This window comes from Doryrhamphus excisus, chromosome 17, assembly GCF_030265055.1.
Source record: "Doryrhamphus excisus isolate RoL2022-K1 chromosome 17, RoL_Dexc_1.0, whole genome shotgun sequence".
Taxonomy (NCBI): domain Eukaryota; kingdom Metazoa; phylum Chordata; class Actinopteri; order Syngnathiformes; family Syngnathidae; genus Doryrhamphus; species Doryrhamphus excisus.
Genome location: NC_080482.1, coordinates 14,750,827 through 14,765,377, shown reverse-complemented (window position 1 = coordinate 14,765,377; position 14,551 = coordinate 14,750,827). Strand labels below are relative to the sequence as shown.

Sequence of the window (14,551 nt, the reverse complement as noted above, 5' to 3'; positions counted from 1 at the left end):
CAGTTTTAGTTTTAACTTTAGTTGACTTTCTAATCCTATATTGCTTTCTGTCATAATTTCAATTTGTATTAGTTTTAGTTTTAACTTTAGTTAACTTTCTAATCCTATATTGACCTTATTTCATAATTATGACTTTTAATCTCAAAATTATGACTCATAAATTTGACTTATCTTATTTTTAGGTCAAAACTTCCACTTTTTATGTCATAATTTTTGTAATCGCATAAATTTTATCTTGTAATTTGGACCTTTTTTTTCTCAGAAATACAACATTTTAACTCGTAATTTTGATTTTTTAAAATTTCTTTTCAACTTTTCATTTCATAATTTTGACTTATCAATTTCCATTTGTATCCCATAATTTTCATTTTTCATCTAAATTTTTTTTTACTTTTTAATCTCTTAATTATGACCTGGCATTGGGATATTTTTTAAATGTTATATTACGCTATATGTTTTATGTACGTATGTGTTATGTATTATGTGGTGTTACTTTGAAAAGGTACATGTATTTATGGAAGCCCCTTTCAACCACTGAAAGGAAAATATAATATGACTTTTTATGTCATAATTTTCATCAATTTGTATCAACTTTAGTTAATTTTCTAATCCTATATTGACTTTCTGTCATAATTTCAATTTGTATTAGTTTTAGTTTTAACTTTAGTTAACTTTCTAATCCTATATTGACTTTATTTCATGATTATGACTTTTAATCTCAAAATTATGACTCTCATAAATTTGACTTATCTTATGATTTGTAGTATCATATTGACATATGACATTGTATCTCATACTTTTTATCTCTGATTTCAACTTTTCATATCATAATTTCGACTTTTATCAATTTCCATTTTTTATCTCATAATTTCCATTTTTCATCTAAATTTTTTTACTTTTTAATCTCTTAATTATGACCTGGCATTGGGATATTTGTTTTGTTTCATTGGTGGAAACGGGCTGCATTAAATATGAAATGAAAAAAGAAGAGGCGTGCATAGACTATTTCCATCCATTGAGATGTTTCTACAGGTTGGTTACTTGGTGATGTGGAAAGGACCACACCTGACTACATGTATGTAGTATGTATGGAGTATGTATGTAGTATGTAGTATGCCAACACGATGAAGGCTTACAGCAGAGCTGCCTGGTCCTCCACGGCTTGACGCAGCCTCCCTTCAGCTGGCATTCTTCCACGTAGTCACTGATGACGTGACAGGCCGCTTCCTGTTTGCCGCCATGGAGCACCATGTCGTATATGCAGTCGTCACGGAACTGCTGCGATTCCACTCGGCCGATGCAGTCGGCCAGGGGGCCGTTCTCCGCAGTGATGACATCACAGGCGGAAGTGTAGCTCGGCGGTACAAAGTCGGGGGGGAGCGGCTGGGCGCAGTCGTCACCTAGCGGCACAAACCATTTTCAGTTCAGATCTACACACCAATAAGTTGGCTTTATATGATTTGGCCTTTACGGTTTGGTTTTGAACTGAACCAGTCGCTCAATAATCAGCATATCGGAAGTCCGTAATTCCACATTTCCAAAACAAAATTCCCATTGGAAATTAGTTAACCATTTTCTACTAGCAATTTTCTTAGGATTTAAACCGACAGGTCCAAAAACTGATTAACCTTGACATCTTTGTATTCACTATAAAGGGGACTGCACTTTTGGGGGAATATTGGCCATCATTCCGAATCCCTATGAACTTATTTCTTTCCCAAAATTTGGTCTTTTTATGTCATAATTGTCATACAATTTTTATCAACTTGTGTTAGTTTTAGTTTTAACTTTAGTTAACTTTCTAATCCTAAACCTACAGGTCCAAAAACTGATTAACCTTGACATCTTTGTATTCACTATAAAGGGGACTGCACTTTTTGGGGAATATTGCCCATCATTCCGAATCCCTATGAACATATTTCTTTCCCTTTTCTGTGCATTCTAGCACGAGAAAAACGAGTTAATATGAGCTAGCTAACAACAGATGTCATGGGAAATACCAATTTTGATGCTAAAGCCCTCACAAAAAAAAACAAGAAAATTATTGTAGCCGCTAGCATGAATCATCTCAATTCATCTCGCGGACTAATATGACGAGCCGCTAATCGCTAGTCTCATTCACAGACGGAAGAGTGCATACCTAGCTCTCGATTTACCTGAGGGCTGGAGCACACGTCATGTACTGGAAGACACAGCCACGCCCAATGAGAGCGGACGTCGTAAGTGTTGTCGCTGTATCTGACAACTAGCATACTAAGTATATCAACGCGCCTCGGAAAGAAGTTTTGGTTGTGTTTTAAATCGTCAAAACAAGGCGAAATACTGCAACTATTACATGTAGTATGCATGATCACAGCATGGATATCAAACCATGCATTGGTGTGTTCCAATGACAGCATTGTAAGCTAGCTCATATTAAATCTTCCTCTTCCGCTTATTCATTGGACGGTTAGTGCAATTTCGGCGATATAAGACACTACTATGAACCTTGCAGTTTATACAGTAAACTTCGGATATATCGGATTCAATTGTTCCCACTGGTTTTGTCCGATATAAGCGAAATCCGTTATATGCGTATACCGGAAAATGTCCGTTTTACGCATATATCGGATTTATATCCGGTATATGCGTAAATGGGATTTTATCCGTTATAAAAAGGCACTTCCTTGACTATGTTTCCAATGTACCTGGACGCGCAGGCAACGCTGCAAACGCTGCAAATGACGTCGTATAGCGGCCTGTCACGATTCGGCGAATCGGAGCGCCACGATGCGGCCATCCGATATATGCGAGGGAAATTTAATGGAAATGCATTGGAACGGGACTGGAGATTTTGTCCGAAATAGGCGAAATCCGTTATAAAAAATCTGATATATGCAATGAATTTTTATTGGAAATGCATTACAGAAAAATCGCTTCTTTTTTATCTGTCCGTTTTGAGCGAATTTCCGATATATCCGAGTCCGATATATCCGAGGTTTACTGTACATATACGTAAAGAGTGTATATTCCCACTTTGTACAGTCTGTACACACAGTACTTACAGTCAAATATGAAAATATCTTCTCCAATAGAAATATCAGTTGTATTATTTCCCAGAGGAAAGTAACTTACACCCCTTAGAGCAGCCCCGCACGTCGGCCACCCATTGGCTGACGCCAAACTCATTGGCATCGGACGCCAGCTTCCCGTTAGCCAGCGTCAAGTCATCCGTGGGATTGCTGTTGAAGTTTCCACAAAGGCCACACGTGGTCCCGTGATAGCTGGTGGCCAGCTCCACTCGGACGGCGCTCGCAAAGTCAAAAGACACCTGTGATGCATGAACACGTTTCCTGTCAACACATCTTCTCTCTTCCTGGACAGGAAATACACATATGGGCGCTGCTGGCTCTTATTTTGCTACCGTTTTGTTTTCCTGCTGCTGTTTACTATCCTACAACTCGCTCTGGTGACTAAATGTCCTGTTTTCTTAGGACATGTGCTTCCTGAGACGTGCTGGGTTTTTTTCCATTGAGCGGCATGACGGCACTCGATGACGCCGTGCTTGTCTGAGTTCGACTTCTTGACAGTCCAAAAACAATGGCAAAAAATACCATCCATTCGTTTTCTATGCCACTTAGCCTCAGTAGGGTTATGGGTATGCTGGGGATACACCCTGGACTGGTGGCCAGCCAGCCAATCACAGGGCACATATAGACAAACAACCATTCACACTCACATTCATACCTATGGACAATTTGGAGTCGCTAATTAACCTAGCATGTTTTTGGAATGTGGGAGGAGAAAACCCACGCATGCACGGGGAGAACATGCAAACTCCCCACAGAGATGGACAAGTGCAGATTCCAATCCAGGTCTTCCTAATCTCCTGACTGTGTGGCTGGCCTACATGCTAACCACTAATCCACTATGCGGCCTTGTAAAAAATACCCATGTAACGTAAAGGTTTGTTGTATTTGAAGGGGTGGACTTGCATTATTAGGGTAACACATTACAAAGTGTCCAAAGTGCAGCCTTGGGGACATTTGGGGACCATGGCTTTTTTTTTTTTTGTCCTTGGAACATTGGAAAATCTGCAGTAATTTTAAGAATAAAGTCCAAATACTACGAGAAAAAAAAATGTAATCTAACAGGAAAAAGTCAAGACCAGCATAGCAATGTTACTTTATATTCCATTATTTTATTTTATTTTATATTCCATTATTTTATTTTTTTATTTTATTTTATATTCCATTATTTTATATTCATTTTATTTTATTTTCCTTTTCTTTTCTTTTCCTTTTACTTTATTTTATATTCATTTCATATTCATTTTATATTAATTTCATTTTATGTTCATTTTATATTCATTTGATTTTATATCATTTTATATCCATTTTATATCATTGTATATAATTTTATTTTATTATATTTTATATCATATCATTTTATTTTTTATAGTTTTATTTTATTTTGGCGTTTGCATGTTCTCCCCGTGCATGTGTGGGTTTTCTCCAGGTACTCCGGTTTCCTCCCACATTCCAAAAACATGCTAGGTTAATTAGCCACTCCAAATTGTCCATAGGTATGAATGTGAGTGTGAATGGTTGTTTGTCTATATGTGCCCTGTGATTGGCTGGCCACCAGTCCAGGGTGTACCCCGCCTCTCGCCCCAAGACAGCTGGGATAGGCTCCAGCACTCCCCGCGACCTTCGTGAGGATAGAGTTAAACTTATTCTATGCTCTTTTATGTGTCTAGGTATGTACAATGACCTTGGGTTCCCTGAAAGTTGCTTCCCAAATAAAATGATGATGATGATGATGATGATGATATTGCTTGCATCCATCCATATTTCAGTGTGTGGCCTGGGGTGTTGGCTTTAAATGCATTGAAAGTTTAGATGATGTCTTACCTTTAAAAAGTGTGTTTGAAGGACAGCCCACCTGTACCTGCCATGAACCTCAACCACTGATTGATTGGATGAGAAGGGAAGGAACTTTTCTCCATCATCCACCTGCAACAAACACAAGTGTCACTTATTTGTGTGTGTGTTTGTGTGTGTGTGTATACTGTATGTTTCTTACCAGTACTTTATTGGGGTGCTCCACAGAGAAGGTGTACACGTGTCCAAAGACTTTTACCGTCACCACTTTGGCATAGGATACTCGTTTGTTTCCACGGTTGATGTTCTCCAGGAGGACCTGCACAGGTAGTGACGACATTGAGCAGAGACGTGATAACACAAACCTTTTGGACAATTCACTTGGACAATTCATGAAAAACTACACAAATACAATTACTTATAGACAGTAAATAAAGAAGGACTAGTACATCAATAAATAAGTTTAAAGGATTAAAATAAAATTGTAAAAAAAAATGATAAAAATAAAATAAAAAAATAAAAATAACTTAAAATAAAGTGAAATGAAATAAAAATGTCAAAAAATAAATAAATAAAATGCCGTATATAATATAAAAAGTATCCAATAATAAAATACAAATAAATAATTAAAAGGACTTCCAATAGAAATTACAAAAACAATACAAATTTAAGGAAATGTTAAATGACTTCAATAATAGTGGGTGGCAACTTCATGACCATTGGAGAATGTGGGGCCCAGTTCGAGACCATTTCAGAATCCCTGACTTGAAAAAAAGATTTTTAAAAAAGTGTAAAAGATAAAAGTGTCAAACATATTGAAAATCAAAAATAAGTGGCTTAAATAAGTGTAAAAAAATTCTCATGATATTCATAAAATATAAATAAAATAATACAAATAAATACAAATATAAAATGACTTGAATAAAAGTGGGTTGTGACTGGAAAATGCGGGTCCCAAGTTGAGACTATTTGAGAAACCCTGACTTAAATAAAAAGCAATATATAAATAATTCAAGAAGTGTTACTTAATTATTTCAAATAAAATACGTGTAAAAAAAAAATCAAGAAAAAAACAAAAATTATTTGGATGGGTTCGAGATTAAAATTAAAATAGCCTTGCAAATCCAAGGAATTTCAAGGAATTTCAATGAATCACTGGGATAATGCATAAAACACGACACCACATTCGCAAGAAAAACCACCAAAGTACCTCAAAGTGCTCAAGGCCTTCGGCGTCTTCACACAGACCGGCCAGTCGGTACACACAGTTGCCCTGGAAATCAAACTTGCGTCCGTCAAAGGTGTAGAAGTGAGGATCTCCACGTGCGGAGCAGGTCTTGAAGCTGGTCGGGTAACAGTCTTGGACTCCATCCACCACTCGACATCGCTCTCCGCTTCGACAGCCCTTTGCATGGCAGCGCACCGTTTGTGTCGCGGCATCGCACACACACTGTTGCTTGCACTGGGAGTCGGCCCAGAACATCTCGCCCGGCATGTAATAGTAGCCGCCGTGGTTACAGCCGCAGGCCTTCTTCTTTTCAACGCACCTGATAAGAACACACGCTTACAGTCAGTCAGCGGATCTGGACGGGCCTTCCCAAAGCTCCATTTGTGGGACGATGCCACACCCAGAAGAAAACACCACAAAGCCAGAAATGTTCACACAAAACATCTTGTTATGGTTTCACAATCATTCTTTTACATGAAAACAATTGCAAATGCATAGAAATGATACATGAACATTTCAACTCACTTTAGCCTTTCTTTTATTTTGCAATGAGTTATTTATTGATATAGTTCATCTTCAAACAGCTAAAATAATGCATAAGGCTAAAAATAACCAATTAGCTAAAAATGTAATCCAATACTTCTCTACAATATGATCTCAGGGAAGAAGTACATTTGAAACACAAAATTTGTTCTCAATCAGAAATCACTCCACACTCTTTATTGCTCTCTGGTTCTACCATATCTTACTTATTGTGTGGAAATATGGGCTAATAACTATAAAAGCAATCTTCACTCGCTAAATGTACTGCAAAAAAGGTCAGTAAGGATTATTCATAATGCCGCCTACAGAGAACATACTAACTCCTTATTTCTAAAATCACAAATACTTCAACTTGCTGATATAGTTCATCTTCAAACAGCTAAAATAATGCATAAGGCTAAAAACAACCAATTAGCTAAAAATGTCATCCAATACTTCTCTACAAGAGAGGAGAAATATGATCTCAGGGAAGAAGTACATTTGAAACACTTCTATGCTAGGACTACGTTATGCTAGCCATAGCATTTCAGTATGTGGAATCAAACTATGGAATGGATTGAGTAAGGACCTCAAACAATGCACAACGATGAGCCAATTCAAGAAACAATACAAGCAGTTGATGTTTGCTAAATACAAGGATGAAGAGTCTTGAACCAGTCATGATGTGCTATATATATCACTATATTGACACAAGGTACATTATTAAAAAAAAAAAAACCCTTAAACTGTATTATGGAAAGCAGGAAGTGAACAAATGTAACAGTTAGTGATTGTAAAAGTACCAGATGGAGGGGTAGGATTTAATAAGCTTTGCTTCTTCCTACTCCTTTTGGACATGTGGAACTGTGAACTGATTATGGGATGCACTCAATTGTAATCTGATGCATGATCAAATGAAATAAAACCATTACCATTCGAACATCATCCAAAGCACAACAAACCAAACATAAATCAACACAAATAAAAAATACCAATGTATATATAAACATACACATGTTCCAAAGGGAATGGGAAGAAGTCAAGACTTATCTAGTCCTTATCACCCCCCTAACCACCCAGATTCCGACCTCATCCCAACAAAACATATATTATTCCTTGTCTACCAGAATGAAAACCCCACATCCAACCACCCTCACCCAGTTTGAGGCACCCAACCACGTGCCAAGAGCAACCACTTCATTACTAGTCATCGTATCGTACATAGTCCAGTACAAAAGAAAGAAAGAACCAGTGAAACCACTCCAACTGTACAGTCATCACACCAGTCATCACAAGCTAACATGGATATAAAAAACATCAATGTATCATCAAGGTATTGTTTCAGTGAGATTGAAAAAGAAAAATATTCTTTAAAATACCTCAAATGAAATAATCACACTTGAGTCTTACTACTTCCTTATTGTCACTGCTAGCCCAACTACAGTGTTTTCCACTTCCACTTCCTTTATTCTTTTATTTTTTGTTTATTTATGAATTTATTTAATTGTATTTATCATCCTTCATCTTTCCCCTCATGCATTAAAAAGCCACGGTGTGGAGTGGACCTGTTGAGTGGACTGCAGCCCCACTCAGCAAGCCCTCACCCGGCTGCCCTATCGACTTAACTTGAGTTAATCAGTGCTGTGTTGTCCTATGCTGTGTGTTGCATTAAAAAGACGGGATGGGAGTCTGTTGGGATGGATAGCCCCCCCCCCCCCCTTCCAGCTACCATTCAAAACCAAACACATTTTTATAAACCCAAATGCTAATCCCAACAATGTATTTATCCGATTTGACATATTTTTGCACAAGCAAAAAGAGGTGATGATGCAACCCCACACTCATGCATTTCATTTAGCTCAGCAGGGATCTTCAATGGATTTCAATGGCGGAATCACATGTGACAGGAAGGAAGTCTATAATCGCTATAGGACACAATATTGTGTGTGCCTTGAGAGATCAGTCAAAAATCCTCAAAAATGGCTAATGAAGGGGTTGTCTTTTGAAAAATGTCTGGGATTGAGTCATGAGTTAATAGTCATGAGTTAATAGTGTGTCCTGCAAAAGTTGAAATCAAAATAAGCAGGAACTAAGAAGCTTGTTTGCACTCACTCATTTCTGCTGAGTAGGTATCCGGGGTCACAGAAGCAGCCTTCCACGCAGCCTTCATGGCACTCCTCTGGTTGAGCCCCACAGCTGGCTGGACAGGCTGGTCCACACACCTCATAGTGGCTGTTGGATGGACACTCGACAGCTAAAGACACAGGGAGGAACCATGTCACTGGAACTCAAGCAATCTGGGATAACATCGTCAATAATTGCTCCTCATTTGGTTTGGATCTTAATGGTAATGGTAATGGTAATGGTTTTATTTCATTTGAACATGCATCAGATTACAATTGAGTGCATCCCATAATCAGTTCACAGTTCCACATGTCCAAAAGGAGTAGGAAGAAGCAAAGCTTATTAAATCCTACCCCTCCATCTGGTACTTTTACAATCACTAACTGTTACATTTGTTCACTTCCTGCTTTCCATAATACATTTTAAGGTTTTTTTTTTTTTTTAATAATGTACCTCGTACTGAAGTACGCGGTGATATGACATGATATGGCATCCAATGCCATAATGTGTACCATAGTGCGTGTCAATATAGTGATATATATAGCACATCATGACTGGTTCAAGACTCTTCATCCTTGTATTTAGCAAACATCAACTGCTTGTATTGTTTCTTGAATTGGCTCATCGTTGTGCATTGTTTGAGGTCCTTACTCAATCCATTCCATAGTTTGATTCCACATACTGAAATGCTATGGCTAGCATAACGTAGTCCTAGCATAGAAGTGTTTCAAATGTACTTCTTCCCTGAGATCATATTTCTCCTCTCTTGTAGAGAAGTATTGGTTGACATTTTTAGTTAATTGGTTATTTTTAGCCTTATGCATTATTTTAGCTGTTTGAAGATGAACTATATCAGCAAGTTGAAGTATTTGTGATTTTAGAAATAAGGAGTTAGTATGTTCTCTGTAGGCGGCATTATGAATTATCCTTACTGACCTTTTTTGCAGTACATTTAGCGAGTGAAGATTGCTTTTATAGTTATTAGCCCATATTTCCACACAATAAGTAAGATATGGTAGAACCAGAGAGCAATAAAGAGTGTGGAGTGATTTCTGATTGAGAACAAATTTTGCTTTGTTCAATACTGAAATATTTCTGGCCACCTTATGTTGTATATTTGTAATATGAGGTTTCCAGCTCATATTTTCATCTATTGTGATCCCCAGAAATTTACTTTCGTTCACCCTTTCAATGTCCACACCGTTTATTTGTATTTGCTGATGCGTGTCCTTTCTGCTGTTACCAAACAGCATGATTTTAGTTTTATTTAGGTTCAAGGACAATCTATTATCATCAAACCATCTTTTTAGTGTGACCATTTCTTCTCTGACCGTTCGAAGGATTTTGTCTGTACTCCCTCCAGAACAAAAAGCAGTGGTATCATCCGCAAATAATACCAGCTTTAAGTCTTTCGTAACTTTGGAGATATCATTGATGTACAAGTTGAACAGTTTTGGCCCCAGTATTGACCCCTGGGGAACGCCGCACGTAATATATGAACTGGGTCGTGACTGAAAGTTTTCTCTGTAGGGTTGCTACACATACATTTGCATCACAAAACTGATTTAAGGGGAGCTATTATGCTTTTTTCCCCACTTTTCTGACCTATAAATGTAGTTACAATGTTGTATTCTCATGTTAAACCATGCCAAAGTTTCAGATAATGAGGTTTGCACATTTGGAAGTGAGCCCTGAAAGAAGGTTGGGATGGCTCTGAACGTTCGGTTTCAGAGGGCGTTGTAAAATGGACAGATGAAGTGATGTCACACAGCACAGGCCTTATATGGGCGTGGCTGTAGGCCAGATATGCTCTCTTCCCTCCCCCAAGCTCTGCTTCTGTGTTTATTGTGTTAGTAATGTCTCCCAGGAAGTGTTTCATCGGGTGTAAAAGAAAGCTACCTTCTGTTTGCAATACTTAACAAGGCAAACATCAGGCACAAGTGGTTGGAGTTCCTGATTACCAACGAGCAAAAAGAAATGCATTTTAATGTGTCAACGTGTATTTAACACTGGACTGTTTTGTGAACATGGGCCGATATGCAGCTGGACTAGCCTACAAACTGTTGCTGAAGCCCTACGCCTTTCCAACGTTACTTGGTCGTGTGGAAGAGTCAGAAGAGCAAGCAGTAAGTAACAGTTTATCAGTGTTCTAACTGTGTTTATTTTGTGTAAGTCATGGAGCAAAAGTGCTTGTTTGTGTAGCATTATAGAGTGTGCATACAGGGAGCGGGGTTGATAATAGCCATTTCCCACCACAATCTGTGGCTCTACCAGAGTATTTTAAACATGGGCAGTCCGGCATAAAACGTGCAATGATCACATTAGACCAGGGGTGGGCAAACTACGGCCCGGGGGCCACATGCGGCCCACCAAGCGTTTGAATCCGGCCCGCCAGTTGCTTTCTAAGTAACTTCAACTTTTAACATACAAACTGGCAACATGACTTGCAAGTCGGATGTCTGATTTAGTAAAAAATAAACAACAAAACTGTCAAATTAAATGACATAGTTTGATGTGGTGTGATGTTTAAAGTGGGTTAGGGTTAAAAAAAGGGTTAAAAAAGGGTTAAAAAAGGGACATGAGAACATACAACTGATATAGGATAACACTTTTACAGATAAAATTAGACAAATAATTCAAGGAAAATGATAAGCATAAAATAGTGTGTGTGTGTTAAATATATGTTCTGGCCCCCCAGACAATTTTGTTAACTCAATGCGGCCCTCGAGTCCAAATATTTGCCCACCCCTGCATTAGACGTTACTGATAAAAAAAAAAACTAAATACTAAAATGCTAAAGCGGGCGGCACGGCGGTCTAGTGGTTAGTGCACAGACCTCACAGCTAGGAGACCAGGGTTCAATTCCACCCTCGGCCATCTCTGTGTGGAGTTTGCATGTTCTCCCTGTGCATGCGTGGGTTTTCTCCGGGTACTCTGGTTTCCTCCACCATTCCAAAAACATGCTAGGTTAATTAGCCACTCCAAATTGTCCATAGGTATGAATGTGAGTGTGAATGGTTGTTTGTCTATATGTGCCCTGTGATTGGCTGGCCACCAGTCCAGGGTGTACCCCGCCTCTCGCCCAAAGACAGCTGGGATAGGCTCCAGCATCCCCCGCGACCCTCATGAGGAAAAAGCGGTAGAAAATGAATGAATGAATGAATAAAATGCTAAAGCTACTTACCCTTGAGAAATGTCTTAAAGTAACCTCTTTTCTTGAGAACTTGGGACTGTCCAGTCTCTACTTCCGGATCGGATTCCAACACATATGGCTGTATGTTAAAAGCGGCCAATATAAGAAGATACATGGCCGTTTATTATCAACTCCTATAAAGTTGGGTTCAGCGCCAGCGGCACAAACCAGAAGTCCTTCGAAGCACTTGGGAGTGAGGCCAAGTTTTTCACGGGAAACTGATGTGTTTCGCAGACTCCAGTTTTCATGAGTCACTCGCTGAAATGAATTGAGTATTCGATTCTTTTGGGGTGGGGGGGTGGTGGGAGGGCAATCGCTTTTTCTCCACAGGGTAATGTAGCTTTTGATTTATTTTCGACATTAATAATTAATTCATTCATTCATTTTCTACCGCTTTTCCTCACGAGGGCCGCGGGAGCCTATCCCAGCTGTCTTCGGGCGAGAGGCGGGGTACACCCTGGACTGGTGGCCAGCCAATCACAAGGCACATATAGACAAACAACCATTCACACTCACATTCATACCTATGGACAATTTGGAGTAGCATGTTTTTGGAATGTGGGAGGAAACCGGAGTACCCGGAGAAAACCCACGCATGCACGGGGAGAACATGCAAACTCCACACAGAGATGGCCAAGGGTGGAATTGAACCCTGGTCTCCTAGCTGTGAGGTCTGCGTGCTAACCACTAGACCGCCGTGCAGCCTGAAATTAATAATAAAAAGTTTTATTTAAAAATAAGAAATCAGGAAGTTGGCAAATATTTTTTCACACCCCTGTGATTGACTGGAGCCCAATCCAGGATGTACCACCTTTCTAAATGAGTCAGAGTCAAAGTTTACTTGTATTTCTGAAAGTATATAGTAAAAAACTTACTGCAGTTGGCTTGCTGTCTCCAAGGCAGTACAGAAGCTCCCGCCTCCTGACATTCAGCCAGGTAATTGCTCAAGGACTCACAGAGTACTTCACGTCGTCCTGTATTGACGCAAACGTCGTACAAACAGTCCGACGCCGCCTCTCCTACCGGCACGCTACCATGGCAACCAGCGAACGCTCCCTTCTTGTTGCTCAGGATTCCACAGTACTCCGGACCAGAGTACCTGAAGTTGATTTCAAAGACAAAAAGGACAGTATATGTAGACTCCATTGTGTTCTATAAAAAAAGCATTTTGTGCTCCAAAAATACATTTTTCCGCATATCTCTACCCCTTCAAACATTTGTAGAATTCCTGTTTGTATGCATTTTTTAACCTACATTAAGAAAGTATTTAAGAGGAAAAATGTCTAAATGAAGTGAAATACAAATATAAAGCATTCAGAAGATATGTAGTATTTTACGCTGGTCACTAGGTGTCAGTCATGTGACTCATTCGGTGAGACACACAAGCACCAGACTCTGTCAGACTAGCTCAGCTCCCCTAGCACTTGTGGAAAAGATTTAGAGCAACACACGCACAAGCACTAGCCTTCATTCATTCATTCATTCATTTTCTACCGCTTTATCCTCACGAGGGTCGCGGGGGTGCTGGAGCCTATCCCAGCTGTCTTCAGGCGAGAGGCGGGGTACACCATGGACTGATCGCCAGCCAATCACAATTAACCTAGCATGTTTTTGGAATGTGGGAGAAAACCCACACATGCAAACATGCAAACTCCACACAGAGATGGCCGAGGGTGGAATTGAACCCTCGTCTCCTAGCTGTGAGGTCTGAACGCTAACCACTCATCCACCGTGCCGCCCAGCAATAGTCTTATTTCTTCTTATTATATCTACTATGTTGGGTAATAGGAGTGTAAAGGCGACTATAGGGGTGTTATTTCGTGTATAGAGGGCTCTAAGGTGCATTTAGAAGGTGGTACACAGGTTTTAAAAAATATTCCATTTACAAAAGAATCTTATTTTGCGGACATTTCTGTATCCCGGTCGGGTCTGGAACTATTTCACCACCATAAAGGAGGGATTCCTGTAAACCAGGGGTCTCAAACACGCGGCCTGCAGGCCAAATGTGGCCCGCAGGACACTAGTTTGAGGTCCCCGCCTTGATCTGAAAGTTTAATGTTAGTGCGGCCCGCGCAAGTTTGATATGGATGCTGTATGGTATCATGTACCCAGAAATAATTATTACGTTTGATTAATGTTCATGTTAAAGGTTAAATAACTTTTAATAGTTATCCTCCCTCGCCATGTGAAAGTGGTAAGTTTTTGGCTATTTAAGTTTAAAGGAAATAACTTGAAGGCTACCGTTTAGGTCGCTAGCTCTCTAGTTTGCGAGTTAGCATGTGTCTCAAGACCCTGCAGTTGCGCAATATGTTGTAAATAAAGAGTATAAATGTGACTATAGTCGTGTTTTGTCATGTCTACAGGGCTCTAATAATGCTTTGTTCATTTTAATCTGAAAAAAATCATTTGTCTACCCACCAACTATATGTGGTTTCTTAAGTTTTTATTATTTGCCGTTTTATTATTATTATTATTATATTTATTACTGATTGATTGATTTTCTTTATTCTTGATTTGTTTATTTATTTTTCATCTTATTTTGTGCAGAAAAATAAAAATTAAGATATTTGAGAACAGTGGAATGTTTTATCAGAGCTTTCATTGTAGAAAATCGTAACCAAA

The 14,551-nt window shown here is 39.1% G+C and overlaps 1 protein-coding gene across 1 annotated transcript in view; it reads right to left on the bottom strand.

Moving 5' to 3' along the window:
* Positions 1–14,551, bottom strand: part of LOC131105180 (IgGFc-binding protein-like) — a 61,783-nt gene that overhangs the window by 4,158 nt on the left and 43,074 nt on the right. Inside the window, exons 29-35 of the mRNA XM_058053045.1 lie at positions 12,805–13,028; positions 8,725–8,866; positions 6,073–6,409; positions 5,065–5,181; positions 4,893–4,994; positions 3,115–3,310; positions 1,137–1,400 (exon numbers count right to left, since the gene is read on the bottom strand). Coding sequence (XP_057909028.1) covers positions 1,137–1,400; positions 3,115–3,310; positions 4,893–4,994; positions 5,065–5,181; positions 6,073–6,409; positions 8,725–8,866; positions 12,805–13,028 — 1,382 coding nt within the window. The remainder of the gene's footprint in view (positions 1–1,136; positions 1,401–3,114; positions 3,311–4,892; positions 4,995–5,064; positions 5,182–6,072; positions 6,410–8,724; positions 8,867–12,804; positions 13,029–14,551) is intronic.